General features: G+C 35.5%; 2 protein-coding genes and 1 pseudogene across 5 annotated transcripts; 1 reads left to right on the plus strand and 2 right to left on the minus strand.

The window, feature by feature from the left end:
• Positions 1-630: 630 nt before the first annotated feature.
• Positions 631-4,258, plus strand: LOC306879203 (DNA repair and recombination protein RAD54-like; annotated as a pseudogene). The gene is made up of 8 exons: positions 631-746; positions 1,111-1,244; positions 1,331-1,433; positions 2,167-2,290; positions 2,453-2,531; positions 2,765-2,923; positions 3,010-3,195; positions 3,968-4,258. The product of its transcript is annotated as a DNA repair and recombination protein RAD54-like (transcript).
• An 18-nt stretch (positions 4,259-4,276) lies between these two features.
• LOC306878845 (leucine-rich repeat-containing protein 41-like) lies at positions 4,277-11,139 on the minus strand. Of its 3 annotated transcripts, none has more exons than XM_079431407.1 (10): positions 10,934-11,139; positions 10,719-10,805; positions 10,573-10,643; positions 8,956-9,640; positions 7,776-8,003; positions 7,426-7,572; positions 5,626-5,724; positions 5,424-5,552; positions 4,748-4,820; positions 4,277-4,666 (listed from the first exon to the last, which is right to left on the minus strand). In XM_079431407.1, exons 1-10 carry the CDS (start codon positions 11,019-11,021, stop codon positions 4,447-4,449), a joined length of 1,827 nt encoding a protein of 608 aa, XP_079287533.1. In that variant the 5' UTR covers positions 11,022-11,139; the 3' UTR covers positions 4,277-4,446. The 3 variants fall into 3 exon arrangements, with proteins under 3 accessions (XP_079287533.1, XP_079287534.1, XP_079287535.1); XM_079431408.1 differs by having other exon boundaries at positions 5,641-5,724; positions 10,934-11,077; XM_079431409.1 differs by having other exon boundaries at positions 10,719-10,855; positions 10,934-11,030.
• An 811-nt stretch (positions 11,140-11,950) lies between these two features.
• Positions 11,951-13,568, minus strand: uqcrh (ubiquinol-cytochrome c reductase hinge protein). Its single transcript, XM_079431972.1, has 4 exons — positions 13,453-13,568; positions 13,114-13,146; positions 12,500-12,661; positions 11,951-12,241 (listed from the first exon to the last, which is right to left on the minus strand). The coding sequence occupies exons 1-4, from the start codon at positions 13,495-13,497 to the stop codon at positions 12,209-12,211; spliced, it is 273 nt and encodes a 90-aa protein (XP_079288098.1). The 5' UTR covers positions 13,498-13,568; the 3' UTR covers positions 11,951-12,208.
• Positions 13,569-13,577: the final 9 nt, after the last annotated feature.

The raw sequence follows: 13,577 nt of genomic DNA on the forward strand, positions 1-13,577 counted from the left end.
TGTGTCAGTAATGGGACTTTTGTTTTGACAGCGCTAAGAATGCAAGCACCTGAACAGATGGAGCTCCCATTCTCTTAATTATTTTACTGTCTCTGTTAAACAGTTTTGTCTATTCATTTATTGACAGCTAAACAAGTCTATTTTATAGATAGATTTTTATTTTTTTTACATTAATTTATTTAAAAAAATATATATTCTGATTTGGTAAATAATATATTTAGGGCTGTAAAAATTATTATTCGTGATTAATCGCATTCAAAATAAAAGTTAATGTTTGCATACTGTGTATATTATGTGTATATAGACCGTTCACACACATATAGCATGTAAACATAAACTTTTATTTTGAATGCAATTAATTGCGATTAATCGTGTTGCAGCCCTAATTATATTAAATAAATATAAATGTTACTTCAGCAATTGTCATCAATGTGTTTTTTACTATCTTTTAATTAATGGTGTGATTTTTATATAAACGATTAGCCTCCCTTCATATATATATATATATATATATATATATATATATATATATATATATATATATATATATATATATATATATATATATATATATATATATATATATATATATATATATATATATATTATTTTTTTTTTTTTATAATTAGCATGGTAAATGTATTGTGGAGGTTCAGATGTGCTTGTGTTGCTCTGATCAGGGCTCTGGGATTGAGGCGGGCCGGGGTGAGGAAGGCCCTGCACGAGCTCATCAGCATCGTCAACAGGTGAGCTTGAGTTTATAAAAGACTCCTCCCTGTCTCACCATTCAAATCATCTGGATTAAACCTTGTTTGTTTTGTGAAGGTGTTTGATTCGAACACCTCAGATATTCTTTCCAAGTATCTGCCTGTGAAGATTGAACAGGTTGTCTGCTGCAAGACATCAATTGATATTCTCTACTTTTTGTAATAGCAAGGCTCAAAATAACATTATTTCAGTAATCAGCAACCTTTTGCATGTTTGTCATCATTAGCACTTGAGCAATAAGATAATTAGTTGGAAATGAGCATGTGGCTTTATTTTAGTGTGACTGTGATCATTTTTCCTTGAAAGAAGTATTAATGAGTTCTATTTGTGTGTCTTTGTCAGACTGACTCTCCTCCAGAAAGAGCTGTATAAGTTATTCCTGAAGCAGGCCAAACCTGTGGAGAGTGTGCAGAGCGGCAAGAGCAGCGTGTCTTCTCTGTCGTCCATCACCTCGCTTAAGAAGCTCTGCAACCTCAGTATTCATCAATATAATCAGCCCTCTTTATCATTTCTGACATGAAAACCGTGCTTTAAATACAAGTGTGTTTGGTCTCTCTGTTAGATTCTGCCTTGATTTATGAGAAGTGTCTGGCAGGAGAAGAGGGGTTTGATGGATCTCTTCCCCCAAAAGTATTCCACTAAAGCAGTGGAGCCTCAGCTCTCAGGTCAGTTCTGACTTGCACTACCTTTTATTCAGCAAAGATGCATTTAATTCCTCAAAAGTGACAAAATTTGTATTACAAAATATTTCTATATCCGATAAATGCTGTTCTTTTGAACTTTCTGTTCATCAAAGAATCCTGAAAAATATATATGTATATCAAACATTCACAAAAATGTGAAGCAGCACAACTGTTTTCAGCATTGGTAAAAGAAACATTTATTGAGCAGCAAATCAGTATATTAGAATGATCGTGTGACACTGAAGACTGGACTAATGATGCTGAAAATTCAACTTTGATCACAGGAATAAATTACATTTTAAAATATATTCACATAAAAGCAGTTATTTTAAACTGTAATAATATTTAACTGTATTATTATTAACTGTTTACTGTATTTTTGATCAAATAAAAGTTCCAGGCTCCGTTTTGGTGAGCAGAAGAGCTTCAAAAATCATTCAAATATTTCGGAAACATTAAAAATCTTATCAACCACAAACGTGCGCTGTGGGCTCAGAGATGGAGCTGCGCCACAAGGACCATTAACCCAAGAGACAGAGTTGCTCCATGGGACCCTCTAAGCAATTCTTCATTGTTTTTCATGCAAAGAACATCACTCACCTCAGATTAAAAAAAAAAAATGCATGAACTAATCTGCCAGCGACAGGTCAGGCTGTGTGGCATTGACGCCCAGATTCATTGATTTCTGACTGTAATCTATATGACTTGTTTTCAGGGAAGATGCTAGTACTGGACTATATCCTGGCGATGATCAGAACAACAACGAGTGATAAAGTGGTTCTGGTTTCTAACTACACACAGACTTTGGATCTTTTTGAAAAACTGTATCGAACCCGAAGGTGAGAGATTCATATAACATAAATCCAACATCAGAGGCTGCTCACATTTCCCCAGTTACTTTCTTTATAGAGGTTTAAAAAAAATATTTTACATGATTAGCCATGAACCAAAATATTACCAAGTTGAAATTGGTCTAATAATATATATTTCTTCACAAATAGATACCTTTATGTTAGGCTGGATGGGACAATGTCCATCAAGAAGAGAGCAAAGATTGTGGAGAGATTCAACAGCCCTTCTGTAAGTCTGTTTCCATTCAAACACATTGTGTGTTCAACCTGTCATATTAAGTCTATTTATTAATCGAGTCTTATTTATTTATTTTTTGGTATTCTATTATTTTTTGTATTTTTACTAAGTTATTTTTTTTGGGCTTTCATTTTAATCTTTAATAATTTTATATGCTTTTTTGCTTTAAGTTTAGTTAATGATAAAACCCTGAGTCTTGCACACTTTAAATTCTTCTCTTCCAGAATCCAGAGTTCTTCTTCATGCTGAGCAGTAAGGCTGGCGGCTGTGGCCTTAATCTGATTGGTGCAAATCGCCTGATGTTGGACCCTGACTGGAATCCAGCCAATGACGAGCAGGCGATGGCCAGGGTGTGGCGAGATGGACAGAAGAAGACCTGCTACATCTAAAGAGATGTTTCCCAGATTATAGAGGAAATGTCTCAAACAATGTCTTTTAAATGCTTATTTAAAAGTGGATGACTAGCCAGCTTGTTTCTTCTTTCCTCTGTCAGACGGGAACGATAGAGGAGAAGATCTTACAGAGACAGGCTCATACGAAAGCCTTCAGTAGCTGCGTCGTGGACGAGGAACAGGATGTGGAAAGACATTTCTCTCTCGGAGAGCTACGAGAACTCTTTACTCAACGAGGACACAGTCAGCGACACACATGACAGGTAAAAAACACACTTATGCTTCTGCCTTTTGACTAAATCCTAAAGCAGCATAAGATTCATTTATGAATAAGGAAAATGCATAAGCTCATAAATGACACCCTGCATCATTTGCAGAATGAAATCCAATTTTGCTGATTCCAAAAATACTGCCTGTTTTGCTCTAGTATGAAACACTTTCTCTCAAAATCAATGCGTTTCATAGCATTTCTGCTTTTGACAGTCAGTTGCAAGGTGACATCATCTTGTATTATCCTTTCAACTCCAGAAAAACATGAGTCATATTTTCCTCTGAGCCAGATTACAACCGTTTGTACAATTCTCAGTTGATTTTCACAAGTATGAATGATTCTGAAGACATTATTTTATGCCTAATCCTGATTTCATGGTTAGAATTATGAGTGTCAGAAACAAAATGCAAACATGAGCCAGATGTAGAGATGGGACGTCTGGCACTGACGCTCCGAAGCCTGTTTTACTCAGACTGTGTCGAGGCTTGTATCAAATCTCTGATGACCGATGATGTTTGAGGCTTGGAGATAACATCACAATGAAACACCTGAAGCGAGGACGCAGCTTCTTTCATTATAAGGAGACAAAAAGTGCTTGGTGCCCACCAAGCACCGATTACTACTATTCATTAAAATGAGACATTTGACTACTTTAATGAACCTCGCATCATCAGTTAGATATGAAGACACTTCTGCAGAATTTTTAAGATGCACGGTGTTATCGAAGGACGCATGATCATTCAAATCCATTTTTGTGCCGTCAGGTTTCGCTGCAGGCGCTGTGTGAACAATCCTCCTCCAGAAGATTCAGACTGCACCAGTGATCTGTCCAACTGGCATCACTGTTCGGATAAGAGGCCTGAGGGACCCAGTGCTGCAGGCATCCTGGGACGCTGCCGGCTCGTTCGTCTTCCACCAGCGCTTGCATGAGGACCAGAGAGGAGTCATCTGAGCATCACGAGTCAAACACCAGATCATCTGTGGAACTGATACCAGAGCTGATCTGAGAACAGTGAGAGGATTCCTGAAACTTTTCTACCGTTCAATCACTAGTACACTGACTTTTTCCTTTTGCTTTCATTGTATTTATTTTGTAAACATTCAATAATTATCTCCATCTGCGTTATTAAAAGTATAATTATACCCAAAGTGTTTGTGCTGGTCATTTATTACCTACAATCATGTTTGCATGTGCTTTTGCTCACATTTGCTAATGTCTTTTAAAAGGGCAGCTAAACACTTGTTACATCACACTGATGTGATCTGCCATCATCGACCTGGAGTCCCAGTCATCTGTTAATATATTACAGTACGGGATGAGCTTTCGCAGTGCTTGACCTTTGACCTCAGGGTCACGATCCAGTGGATTAAACTGCAGGTCAAGCATCAGTCGCTGAACAGGCCTGTATGTTTCCAGCAGCTGCGCAAACTCCAGCAGTTCAGCAGGAAGAATGAAATTTGAGCTGTTTGAAAGGAGAGATGACATTTATTTAACAACATGTGTAAATGTGTACGAATGATGCATGTAACAGAACCAGCATTACCTAAGGTCTAGTTTTGTGATTTTACTTGGGCGGCATCCTGAGAATAATTCAGCCATCTCTATGGCACTCGTTGCTGGAGGAAGAAAAACAGATTTGTCATTCATTTCCCATTGAGTCATTCCAAACCCATACGATTTTTTTTTTTAATTGATGACAATCAATTTAAACCCATCATAAAATATACACTACTGTTATAAAGTCAGAATTTTTTATTTGTTTTGAAAGATGTCTCTTCTGTTTACCAAGGCTGCATTTATTTGATTAAAAATACAGTAATATTAAAATTTCAAAGATCTGTTGTAATATATTGTGAAATATAATTTATTCCTACTCCAGTCTTCAGTGTCACATGATCCTTCAGAAATCATAATAATATGCTGATTTGCTGCTCAGGAAACTGTTTTTATTAATGTTGAAAACGGATAATATTTTTGTGGAAACACTGATACAGTTTTCATCAGGATTATTTATAAATATAAAAAGTTCAAAAGAGCAGCAGATATGTGAAAAATAATACATATTTTGTAATAAAGCTCACTACTCTCGATTTTGATCAATTTAATGCATCCAAGTAATCATTTCTTTCAGAGAGAGAGAAAAAATAAATCATACTGACCCCTAACCTGATAGTGTATGTAAGTAGTGTAGTTATTCTACAGAGGAAGTTCGGTCTTACCCAGGCGATTCTGGCTGAGCATCAGGGTCCGGAGGGAAGAAATCCCTTTCAGTGCTTCCACAAATGGCAGCAGGAAGTCCTTCTTTACAGCACACTTATACAGCAGCCTGCAGTTTCTGAAGGACAGCTCTGAGATTCAAACAACAGCACAAACATTAGCCACTAGGTTTTTTATCTTGTGTTCCGCAGTATTATGTTGTACCTTCCAAAACAGAACGTTCCAGAAACTGAAGAATCTCCTGGTGACAGCCAGACAAGTTTATGTCTTCCAGCTTTAATACCTTGAGGAGTGGATTAGATCCTATGGGGGGAAATTAAATCTTAATAGCCATTTAGTCTGGAAAAACATTTTGTAATAAAAACACAGTTTGAAAAACAACAGATATAATTCATTATATTCAAACACTAGATGAAAAGATGTATCAGGTGGGACGGGTAAGAGAAGCATGGTATGACGTACTCTTCATGACCTCAGAAATACAAGTGAAAAAGAAGTGCACTTAACTATTGAATCTGAACTTATATTGTACATCAATACATATTAAGAGTATTAAAAAACTACTTGCAATATAATTACAATTTTAAAGTGTGCTTGAGAGCATACTTTCAAGAGTTTCTTAATATTATACTTACAGTGCTATGCATAAGTTTAGGCACCCATGCTAAAGTTGACTAAAAAGAGGAATAAAAAATCATCTTTTGGAAATTCAACTTAATGCCTTAATTAAAAAAATTGGGAAAAATCCTACCTTTAAGGACACCAATTTTCTTTGTGAATGAATAATGTATCGTAAATAAATAAATGTTCTTCCTTAAAATACAGGGTGCATAAGTTTGGGCACCCCTATGTTAAATTCCCATAGAGGCAGGCAGATTTTTATTTTTAAAGGCCAGTTACTTCATGGATCCAGGATACTATGCATCCTGATAAAGTTCAGGATTAAAATAGCCATCACATAGCCTTCACCATACCTAGAGATTGGCATGGAGTACTTTCCATAAAATCACCTCTCAATGCAAATCAAACCAGCTATTAGGCTAACTGAAATAAAACCATGCCAATCTCTAGGTATGGTGAAGGCTATGTGATGATGTGGGGCTATTTTAATTCCAAAAGCCAAGGGAACGTTATCAGGATGCATAGTATCCTGGATCCATGAAGTAACTGGCCTTTAAAAATAAAAATCTGCCTGCCTCTATGGGAATTTAACATAGGGGTGCCCAAACTTATGCACCCTGTATTTTAAGGAAGAACATTTATTTATTTACGATACATTATTCATTCACAAAGAAAATTGGTGTCCTTAAAGGTAGGATTTTTCCCAATTTTTTTAATTAAGGCATTAAGTTCAATTTCCAAAAGATGATTTTTTATTCCTCTTTTTAGTCAACTTTAGCATGGGTGCCTAAACTTATGCATAGCACTGTAATTATATAAAGAATATAAATTAAGTACATCTTTAAAAAGTAAACTAAAATAATATAACATTTAAAAATGTACTTTCAATTTGAAATCACTGTTTTACGAATCTTTTGTAATGCTTTAAAGAGGTACACTTATTTTGATGCGTTATGTAAAGTACTTGATTATATATTTTTTTTAAACTAGTGTTGTTTAATATTACATTTAATGTTAATATATTTTAAAGGTTCTACAATGCAACTTCACATAAATAAAATGCATTTAAATACAATTTTCAAAAGAAACTACATTAAAGTTTATTTGAGTTTACCATAAATACATTCAGGGTACACTTTAAGCATTTTCGGTTAACTGAAGTAATTATGAAATTACATGCAAAGACATAAGTGGGTCAAAAAATGATCATGCAATTAAGTGTCTAAAAACATTGCTTTCACTTCACACGAGTGTACTGTTTAAAAGTATACTGTTTAATACATACTCATAGTGAAGTGCACTTTTTCACAAGGATGTCAAAAGGATGTTGAGGTTTTGTGTAAATGTCTGGCTAAACCAGGAACCGATTATTTGTCGGAGTACCTGTTAATGTGTGAAAAAACTGCTGTGACAGATGGATTCCTGTGAAATGAAGGCTGTTGAGCTTTGGAGCCGATGTCAGGACCGGCAGAAAACACGCCACAGTCATCGGGCCAGTGGATCTGACGGTCAGCTTCTCCAGACAGAGCTCTGCAAATAAATAATGAACATTTATATATACACGTTTAAGATTAAAGAACAAAATGTATTTACCCTGTGGCAAAATATGTGTCCAAATTCTTTCTTCTGCTATCTATCTATGATAAACTGGAGCATATCAGCATCTCAACAGTACAATTCCTATGGATTTAGACCCAAAAAAAGCTGTTAGTCTCAGCTCAGGAGACCATCACCTTTGTTCTCAGTGAACCGCGGCTGCGGTCGCCGTGTGTTTCTGTCGGCAGGCGGGCAGATCTCCAGACACAGGCTCTGCAGGGTCGGACAGGCTCTCAGCATGCTGATCACGTGTGAGTGACCGCTAACATAACTTATACTGAGATCCGTCAGAGAGCAGCCGGGGTCCAGAAACAACTGTCTGAGAGACTCCACCAGCACTGACATCTCCTGCTCACTAATGAGCCCTGCACACACAAACACACTTCCTGCATTCAGAGACGCCCATGTTAAACAAATAAATAATATACTAATAATTTAAATAATATAAGTTTGGGGTCCCAATGAGTTTGTTTTTGAAAGAAGTCTCTTATGCTCATCCAGGCTGTATTTGTGTGATTAAAAATGCAGTTAAAACAGTAATATTGTAAAATATTATTGCAATTTAAGATAACGTTTTTTTATTTGAATACATTTTAAGATGTAATTTATTTCTGTGATGCAAAGCTGTATTTTCAGCATCATTACTCCAGTCTTCAGTGTCACATGATCTTCAGAAATCATTCTAATATACTCTACTGCTCAAGAAACATCCCTATTATTATCAATGTTGAAAGCAGCTGTGTTTTAATAATTTAAGTCAATTATGCTTAATCATTTTTTGGAAAGCATGATAATTTTTTCAAGTTTAAAAAGACAGCATTTATTTAAAAATAAAAAAAATAATCTTTTGTATCATTATAAATGTCTTTACTGTCACTTTTGATCAATATAATGCCTCCTTGTTGAATAAAAAATACAATAATAATAATACAAAATTAAATTAAATATATGGATATTATGATCAATTGAATGTATCCTTGATAAATAAAAGTAAACCATTTTTTTAATAATACAAAATAAAATTAAATATATTAATATTTTGTTCAATTTAATGCATCCTTGCTGAATAAAAATATTAATTTCTTAAAAAAATTTAATCAATCAATAAAAATAAATGTCCATTGGTCATGTCATTTTCACTAATAAGGAATTAGATTTAGTAGTTTGCTATCAAAAGCCAGAATAAAATAAAATAGTAATACACAACTAAAATAAAATAAAAAAACAAAACCTTACTGACCCCAAACTTGTAATAAGAACCATTTATAAACCTGTTGTCCAACAAAAAACTAGAGCTGACATTGAGCATGTACTTACAGTCACTGTGGAGATGCAGCGTGCGAAGACACAACCATGTGGGCAGGATGTGTGACACTGCGCTCAGGATTTCATGCTTGGACACTTCAAAATCGAGCGAGTGGATCTGACCTTCAGGGCAGCGGTCAGCAGGGCTGCTTGAGGACGAAACCTCTGGGTTTCCCTCCACGTCTAAAGCGAGACGTTTGGCAGCGGGTTCCTCCAGCTCTGCACTGCACCTCGAGTCTAAATCATGGCCGTCGGCATGGGACGTCTCTGGAGCGGAGGACACAGTTAGCTGAGGACCTCTGCGTCTGGACATGAGCCAGCTCAGAAAAGAGGAATCGGGATTTCTTCTCAGAACCACTTCTCTAACAGAGCCGTGATCCAGGAGCCGGTGGAGGATAAACAACACGTATTTCCGTCCGTGTTTGAATAGCGATTTCACGTCCAGTAATTTGAGGGACGTCACTCCCTTTTCTAAACTGCTCAGGATGGGCCGGAGGTCCACGGATGCCAGCCTGCAGATGTTTTTGGTTGATGTGTGGAGAGAAAGGACTCTGACGTGCTTTACGGTCATGGAGAGAATGCAAGAATCGCTGAGGTGGGAAAGGTACGATCCTCCCCGTCTGACCTGAGCGAACAGGACCATGTGAAAGAGCCATTCCAGACACCTCTGCTTCCAGTCCTGATCGGGCAGCGCTGACTGAGGAAAAACTCACAACATGAGTCTCAAAAAATACACAAAATTAAATTAAATTAATAAAATGTCATTAAACCCATGTTACTTATAAGGAATTTGACTTAGTAGTTTACTCTGAAAAGCCAGAATAAAAAAAATAAAAATAATAATAATAATAAAAAAGTAATAAATTAAGCAAAAAAAATAATTTGTTTTAGTAGTTTGCTCTAAAAAGCCAGAATAAAAAAAAATAAAAAATAATAATAATAATAAAAAAGTAATAAAAATTACGCAAAAAAAAAAGAATTTGTTTTAGTAGTTTGCTCTGAAAAGCCAGAATAAAAAAAATAAAAATAATAATAAAAAAGTAATAAATTAAGCAAAAAAATTAATTTGTTTTAGTAGTTTGCTCTAAAAAGCCAGAATAAAAAATAAAAATAAAAATAATAATAAAAATTACGCAAAAAAAGAATTTGTTTTAGTAGTTTGCTCTGAAAAGCCAGAATAAAAAAAATAAAAATAATAATAATAATAAAAAAGTAATAAATTAAGCAAAAAAAAAGAATTTGTTTGAGTAGTTTGCTCTGAAAAGCCAGAATAAAAAATAAATAAATAATAATAATAATAATAATTAAAAAGTAATAAAAATTACACAAAAAAAGAATTTGTTTTAGTAGTTTGCTCTAAAAAGCCAGTATAAAATAAAAGTACACAAGAAAATATATAAATAAATGAATAAAGGTTTATTGGCCATGTACGTTGCACTTATAAGGAATTTGACTGGGTAGAATAAAACAAAACAAAACATCAAAAATTAAATAATTAAATAATTGTATCAAATGAAAATATAAAAGTTAACAAGTAAAAGAGAAGCACTAAATGCACTGAAAGACAGCATCCTGATATTCTAAGCATGTTCACGTCATGGTTTTATTCAGCAGCAATGATCAACAAACCTTCATCCTCCAGCGCCATGTCTGGTCCAGATCTCTCCATATCGCTGCCCAAACCACAGACGTGCAGATGCCTGAAACAACACCAGTTTAGTGTTAAATACATTAGATGTCACTGATATAAGAGCGGAGTCTGTGCTGTTCTGTACCTTTGGTGGCAGCAGCAGTTTCAATCCTGTCCAGATAATAAATGTTTAGATGTGGCAGTAAGTCTTTCAGGAGAGACACAGGCAGATCTACATCAAGACAGAAGATTAGACGGAAAACAGTCCTTTATGTCCATGAACTGTAATGAAGTTAAGTTGCGTACATATTAATTATTGGTTTGGCATTAGCAAGACATGTTGCTGTAAGTTAAACTCACTCGAAACCTTTTTTTCCAACACATCCATGTTCTGAGCAACTTTGACGATGCACATGTGCACCAACGAGCCTCCATCTAAGACCCCCATCTCTAGAGCGTTTCTTCTTCTTCTTCTAGGTTTTTAGCTGCGGCGAGCTCCAGGGTTTTCTCACACCGGAGCGTGTGTTTCATGCATCTCTCTACTGTTGTGCTTCCGTCATGTGTTTGGAAAATAAAAATCTATTAGAAGGAAATATGGGAGGTGATGTAGTGATTTATCCAGGGGGCGCTCGGCGGCTCAAAAAGCCATTTAAGCGGAATTGTATAATTATATTTTTTCTATCTCGATTATTTTGGATATTTAAACGGAACATAGTATAATCGTTTCAATTTAAATATTAAAAAAAAAATACTTAAAATAATTTTTAAATTCGTAACTTGTAATCACAAACAACTACGATTGGTCCAATCTGGCCAGCGCAAAGTAAAGAAACGGATACCACGTGACAACACATTTTTATAATTTATATATCTAGTGATTAATAACTTAAAAATTAATTTAACTAAAAAATGCGCGGTAATTACACAACATTTGGGCTTCTAATCCCGCCAGGTAAAACTGCAATATTTAATGATAATTTCCATTCTAGCTGCTCAATTTCTACGGAAAGAACGCGCCAATTGGTTCAATTTTGATCGCCTGTAACTTCCGGGCGCTGAAGTGGCCAATGAAACACGCTGCAGTGGTGCAAGTCCCGCCCACCAGAGCACTCCTGCAATATTTACTGATTGACTGCACAAAAAAAGTTGTAAAAAAAAACTTAATTTCATTTAAATTTTACAAAACTAATTTCTCTGATGTTACTATTTTAATTTATTCTCGTATGAAGAGCATCTTGTTTTGCATCCAAAATGTTCCTTAATGCTAGATAGCTTTTATATGTAGTGTACACTTATGATCTTTGTATACTGTTGATGCTTATTTGCTCTTTAAATTCCCAACAGCCAAGTTATGGCAATAAAGTAATGAAACAGCAGTTGTATTTTCTTCTTTATTGTTATGTGTTGCATTCGCAATAAACCCAAATCTGTCAACATCACCTCTTTACTGATCTCAACAACAGAAAACGCATTCAAACAGAGCAGTTATGAACACTTCAGTCACAATTCAGCAACATAGATGATTTGAAGAACCTATGGTGAATTGTTGAATCTGGGACAGAAATCAAATCTTATATAAATAACCGAGCACTGTATTTCTATTAGCAGACATTGATTAATAAACAGCTGCTCCGTTTATTTGACTGACTGGAAAACCTTGTGAGCCACCTGCAGAAAACAAAAAGAGCAGAACAAAAATTATTCATTCAAAAACCAAATTGTCACATGAATAATTTTTCAAAGAAATAAAATGGCAGCGTACAAGTTTGATATGACAAATGAGAAAATAAATATTGATAGGATTTATATTTTGGGTTAAACTACTCAATGTGTGTGACTTCAAACCACATCTGTAAACAAGACACCAGCATCTAAACCTCTAGCAATCACTGACATCCAGAGGATTGGTTGAGCCTCAGCACTCACACAGTGGTCACGAGCGTGCAGGAAGTCAAAGAGCTCCTCCGTACAGTCCTCTGTCGTCTCCGAGCGTGAGCCGACCCGTGTCTCGCACGCCTCCAGACGCTCACGAGCGTGAACGCAATGCTCCGTCTGCTCACACTTCTCACGCACCGTCTCTAATGGGTCCTGAGGAGCAAATATTCAACCATATTCTTCATCATAGACATTATGAAGATGTGCATCATCTACAGGGCTAACTGATGTAGGTTTGACTGAAATGAAAGTGAATTGGTGAATAAGAAAATGTAAGGATACATAAACAGAAAATCCGCTGTGATGAAGATCTTGGCCATGTTCTTCACACACATTATGGAGACTCATAATTGCTGCATGCAGATGCATTTTCTTTTGAATTGGGGGTGAAATGACCTTTTCATTAACATTTTCATGATTGATATATATATATATATAAACACACACAAGATTGTTTAAAATGATTATATATAGCTATATATCCAAAGTGGCGCACATAATACTGATTGCTGGAATAATCAAGTGCAAAATATAATTTTTAATTAATTTGAACTGATTTGGACATAATATGCCAGTATAATATTGATTTATAACACAAGACATACCACCAAATCCTGCTCTTCTTCTTCTTCTTCCTCCTGAACACAACAAAATATATTAATTGGATACATATACATTCATATCATATATACAGAAATAGCATGAAAACAACAACAAAACACAGGACACCTAGGATGCGTGTGTTTACTTACACATACATGACAAAGGCAAAATGTCACGCAACAGTTTAGACAGCAGAAGCATAAAATAATAGTTTATATAGATTATATTTAACGTATAGCTCAGGCTCGGCCCATTAGCCACACCGGCTTTATATAAAGCGGTCTCTTTACTACACTAATCGACATTTAAAGCGCTCTGTAGAACATTATATGCTACTATACCTCCTCTGGCTCTCCATTCGTGATCATTTTATCTTCGAAAACCATGATTTCGGCTGAGTTTTCCCGGACGTGACCCTCTGGACTGATGGAGGACAGCGTGACACTTTCCGGAAGTTGTAAGTGTT

The sequence above is a fragment of the Barbus barbus genome (genome assembly GCF_936440315.1).
Source record: "Barbus barbus genome assembly, chromosome: 13".
Lineage (NCBI taxonomy): Eukaryota > Metazoa > Chordata > Actinopteri > Cypriniformes > Cyprinidae > Barbus > Barbus barbus.

What these genes read in the sequence shown, in the direction of transcription:
- LOC306878845 (XM_079431407.1), bottom strand. Translation starts at nt 11,021, where the DNA reads ATGGGGGTCTTAGATGGAGGCTCGTTGGTGCACATGTGCATCGTCAAA. An exon ending in GCTGCATCTCCACAGTGACT is followed by an intron (nt 8,004 to 8,955) that starts GTAAGTACATGC and finishes TTGTGTGTGCAG; the next exon opens with GGCTCATTAGTGAGCAGGAG. An exon ending in GCTCAGCCAGAATCGCCTGG is followed by an intron (nt 4,821 to 5,423) that starts GTAAGACCGAAC and finishes TTCTTCCTCCAG; the next exon opens with CAACGAGTGCCATAGAGATG.
- uqcrh (XM_079431972.1), bottom strand. Translation starts at nt 13,497, where the DNA reads ATGGTTTTCGAAGATAAAATGATCACGAATGGAGAGCCAGAGGAG. An exon ending in AAGAAGAGCAGGATTTGGTG is followed by an intron (nt 12,662 to 13,113) that starts GTATGTCTTGTG and finishes TTTGCTCCTCAG; the next exon opens with GACCCATTAGAGACGGTGCG. An exon ending in TGCACGCTCGTGACCACTGT is followed by an intron (nt 12,242 to 12,499) that starts GTGAGTGCTGAG and finishes TGTTTTCTGCAG; the next exon opens with GTGGCTCACAAGGTTTTCCA.